General features: G+C 43.9%; 1 protein-coding gene across 1 annotated transcript; it reads right to left on the bottom strand.

Moving 5' to 3' along the window:
* Positions 1 to 2,935: 2,935 nt before the first annotated feature.
* Positions 2,936 to 4,298, bottom strand: LOC121033439 (60S ribosomal protein L37a-like). Its single transcript, XM_040479751.1, is given in 1 exon segment — positions 2,936 to 4,298. A coding segment is annotated over 1 exon segment (273 nt). The 5' UTR covers positions 3,325 to 4,298; the 3' UTR covers positions 2,936 to 3,051.
* Between the last annotated feature and the right edge of the window lie 360 nt (positions 4,299 to 4,658).

The following is a 4,658-nucleotide window of genomic DNA, read 5'->3' as shown; positions in this document are numbered from 1 at the left end:
GTCTCCACAAATCTAACCCACCACCATTTAAACATATATGTGTCCTGTATTCCTTTCAAACTAATAGAGTCTTAAAGTCCTGTATTGAAGTATTACACACATTAAGGACAGTAAGCAAATTATCACTGTATAGTTTGATGAATTATCATGAAGTGAAAACTTCCAGGTAACCTGTCCTCAGATTAAGAAACCGGATATTGTCAGAGTCCCAGAAACCTACTTTATGCCGCCTCCTGTCCTTACCATCCATTACTTTTGCCTGCCTTTGAACTTCATAGAAGTACACCTGTATGCACTACACATGTATTTTTTGTGATGTGTTTAATTTCTTTCTCTCAACATTATCTTTGTGAGATTCACTTGTGTTATGTGTAGGGACAATCAAATATCTTCATTGCCTTATATTCCATTGTCTGTATATACCACAATTTATTTATGTATTCTATTGTTGATATACATTGAGTTGTTTTCAGTATAAGGCTATTAGGAATGAAGCTTCTATGACCTTCTTGCACATATATTTCGTTAATATACGTAAACATTTCTTTTTTTTTTTTTACATTTATTTATTTTTGAGAGACAGAGAGAGACAGAGCGTGACCAGGGGAGGGGCAGAGACAGAGGGAGACAGGGAATCTGAAGCATGCTCCAGGCTCTGAGCTGTCAGCACAGAGCCCGACGCGGGGCTCGAACCCACAAATCGTGAGATCATGACCTGAGCCGAAGTTGGATGCTTAACCGACTGAGCCACGCAGGCACCCCTCCCCCCTGTTTTTTAAACAGAGAGGAAGATGAACCATAAGAAACTCTTAATGTTTACTTATTTTTCAGAGAGAGAGCGAGAGTGACCATGAGAGGGTGAGGTGCAGGGAGAGAGGGAGACACAGAATCAAAGCAGGCTCTAGGCTCTGAGCTGTCAGCACAGAACCTGACGTGGGGCTCAAACCCACGAACCACCCGATCATGACCTGAGCTGAAGTTGGACACTTAACCAGCTGAGCCACCCGGGCGCCCCCATATGTAAGCATTTCTGTTGGGATATACCTAGGAGTGAGTCATGAGGTGTATGCCAACAGTTTTTCAAAGTAGTTGTACCAAGTTACCCCCCCCCCCCGACTCGCAGTATAGGGACAATCCAGTTGTATCATCTCTTTGCCAAGACTTAGAATTTCCTGTCTCTTTCACCATAGCCATGCTGTTGGATGTGTAGTAGTATAACATTGTGGTTTCACTTGTATTTCCATAAGGACTTGTGAAATTGAACATCTTTTCGTATGTTTATTGGCCATTTATAAACCATCTTTTATGGAGAGCCTGTTCAAAGATCTTGCCTGGGGAAGGCGGAAGGGATTCAATCCAGAAATGGACTAGGGTCAGGCACTGAGAACTCTGGGCCACCGTTTTATTGAAAATTTTGGTATCTGTAAGGACTCACTCCAGGGTCACTGGGAAACAGTACCTCGTTATTCTGAGATGTCTGCAGCTGCAAAACGATGAGATGTCCATCATGTGACATGATGCCTGCAGGAGACTCTGTGTCTCACATGAGCTGGAATACGTCAGGCAGGTGATAGCTCATGAGGAGTGTGTCTTCACCTGACTCATGAAACAGCTGTTGTTTGCCTGGGCCTTTGTTTTTTTTTTGTTTTTGTTTTTTTTTTTCAACGTTTATTTATTTTTGGGACAGAGAGAGACAGAGCATGAACGGGGGAGGGGCAGAGAGAGAGGGAGACACAGAATCGGAAACAGGCTCCAGGCTCTGAGCCATCAGCCCAGAGCCCGACGCGAGGCTCGAACTACCGGACCGCGAGATCATGACCTGGCTGAAGTCGGACGCTTAACCGACTGCGCCACCCAGGCGCCCCTGCCTGGGCCTTTGGAATGTCAGGCTCCCGCCACCAGTTGGAGCAGAGCTTGACCCTACCTTGAGCCGTAGACTGCTGCGCTACTGAACCTAAATGAATCAGCCCCACAGGGCCCAATTCCTATATGGCAAATCCTTGGATTGCGAGTGACTTGTTCTGTGAGTGTTCCGCAAGACGAGCAGGCATTTCGAGTAAGTTTTAATTTGATAAATGAGCGATGTCTTATAATACAAGTAGTACATGTACAAGTAGTACAATGTCACAAGATCACAACTGAGTCAATGGTTCTCTCTTTCTCTCTTGCTGGGGAATTGTACGTGATTGTCTCCCATGCTCAGATGCTAGGTATCAGGCTGCGGTGTTTGGCAGAAATCAGTGATTTTTCATAACGTTGGAAGATGCCCACAATAGGCACTAGTGTATTTTTGGTCACTTCAAAGCACCTATGGACAGTCCTTTGCTTTTCCATATGAGAGTAAGCATAGGAATGCTTTGTTTCATTCATATCTTCAGGCAGCCTGCAGATATAGACCCTTTCCTCTGCTGCCTTTTTGCAAGTTACATTAAATACAGTATATGATGAGAGTTTATTAATACTATACTGTGGTAAACATCCGTGCGAGTGTGTACAATGGTCCCCACGCAGAAAAAACTTTCATGGAGCCGATAGATAGCAGTGATTGTGTCAGTGATAGTGAAAGTCGTCCTACACAATAACCCTCTTCTCTTTTGTCTCCGTCACACCAGCCATGAAGGTTTTCAAAGGTAAGTGCAGGTTAATTTGTTTATTTCTCTTTATATTTTGTATTTTATTTATTATTTTGTATTATACTACAGTATTGTAATCATTTTTATATGAATATTTTTGGGTTGTGGGACAAGTCATCTGAGTTTCCATTATTTCTAATGGGGAAGTTCGCTTTGATATACAAGTGCTTTGGATTACAAGCGTATTTTTGGAGGAAATTATGCTGGCAACCCAAGGTTTTACTGTATCTGCTTAGATGTAACATGATCCTTTCTGCTGTGTCGAGTTTCACTTTAGTACCTTTCCCACCCTGTGATCCTTGTTAAAATGAGGAAACTCCACACCTCTCTTATTCTTCATTGCTTTTTTTTTTTTAAATTTTGTTACATAAGTTAACCCATTTATTATAGGCTAGCAACGTTTCAAATGGTGGAGTTTCTACTGGTCTTTCAAGTCCTTCAGTCTGATGGCTGACTTTACGGTAACGGCACACGCAGTGTTGTAGGGCCAGGAGCCACGGGCCACCGTTCTCATGCAGGAACCACAGCCAGATCCCCACAGCTCGTCTTCCATCTTGGTGATGCCACAGAAGGAGCAAGTGTACTCAGTGTGCTGGCTTATTTCAATCTCTCTCGCCATTTTCCTGTGGGAGGCACCATGACGGGTCCCCTATTTACCGAGGCTTCCGACCTTCTAGGTGCATTTAGCCATGTCTCCGCAAACTAGGTCCGAGCCCAGGGAGCTTCTTCTCTGTATTTCACATTAGCCAGAAAATTTCCCCCTTTTGAGGTCTGTTGTAGCGTAGCTGGAAAAGCTCACGCTTCGGGTTCAGACTGGACGAGTGCTTGTCTCAGCGTGCTAACTAGCTGTGTGATTTTGAGTCAGTCACTTCTTTGTACTGCTCAGTCTGCTCACCTATAAAATGGGTCTCTTGGGGCACCTGGGTGGCTCAGTCGGTGAAATGTCCGCCTCTTGATGACTCGGGTCATCAGCTTGAGGTTTGTGAGATCAAGCCCTGCATCAGGCTCTGTGCCGACAGCGTGGAACCTGCTTGGTATTCTGTGTCTCCCTCTCTTTCTGCCCCTCCCCCCCCATCTCGGTCTCTCTCTCTCAAAATAAATAAATAAATAAACATTAAAAAAAGGGGTCTATGCATGTCACAGGGATAGGGTTCAATCAGATAATTGATGCAAAAGCAAACCCTGAACCTTAGGTTACTGGGCAAATGTCATTTATTATTTACATTGGAGTGTGGACTTCATACATTTGGTCAGGCAAACCAATGAGAGGGGAAGGACCTTGGCCGAGCATCGGCCTTGGGGGCCAGAGGCAGGGACAATGGAGAAGGCAGGAAGAGTGACATGAAGTAGACTCTGGCAAGATTTCCATTGCTGGCTGGCTGGCAGGAAGCACAGGAGCCTGAGTGTCTGAGTTGGTAAAGCAGCCAGTGTAGACTGTCATCTGACCTCTAGAGGGAGGAGATGTATTGTTGGGTACTGGATGGTCTCGGTGGTTTTAGCTGAGCCCCTCGTGGTGCTTGCTGCTTAAATTTCACACTTGTCGGTCTGAAAGAAGCACCAGGATTGATATGATTTCTCCTGCTTTTTAATTTTATTTTTTTTATTTTTTAAAATTTACATCCAAATTAGTTAGCATATAGTGCAACAATGATTTCAGCAGATTCCTTAGTGCCCCTTACCCATTTAGCCATCCCCCCTCCCACAACCCCTCCAGTAACCCTCAGTTTGTTCTCTATATTTATGAGTCTCTTCTGTTTTGTCCCCCTCCCTGTTTTTATATTATTTTTGTTTCCCTTCCCTTACGTTCATCTGTTTTGTCTCTTAAAGCCCTCATATAAGTGAAGTCACATGATGTTTGCCTTTCTATGACTAATTTCACTTAGCATAATACCCTCCAGTTCCATCCATGTAGTTGTGAATAGCAAGATTTCACTCTTTTTGATTGCCGAGTAATACTCCATTGAATATATATACCAAATCTTCTTTATCCATCCATCCATCCATCGATGGACATTTGGGCTCTTT

This window comes from Herpailurus yagouaroundi, unplaced genomic scaffold, assembly GCF_014898765.1.
Source record: "Herpailurus yagouaroundi ecotype Mexico unplaced genomic scaffold, PumYag 28, whole genome shotgun sequence".
Taxonomy (NCBI): domain Eukaryota; kingdom Metazoa; phylum Chordata; class Mammalia; order Carnivora; family Felidae; genus Herpailurus; species Herpailurus yagouaroundi.
The sequence above is the reverse complement of the archived record's forward strand: the minus strand, read 5'-3'. Positions and strand labels throughout refer to the sequence as shown.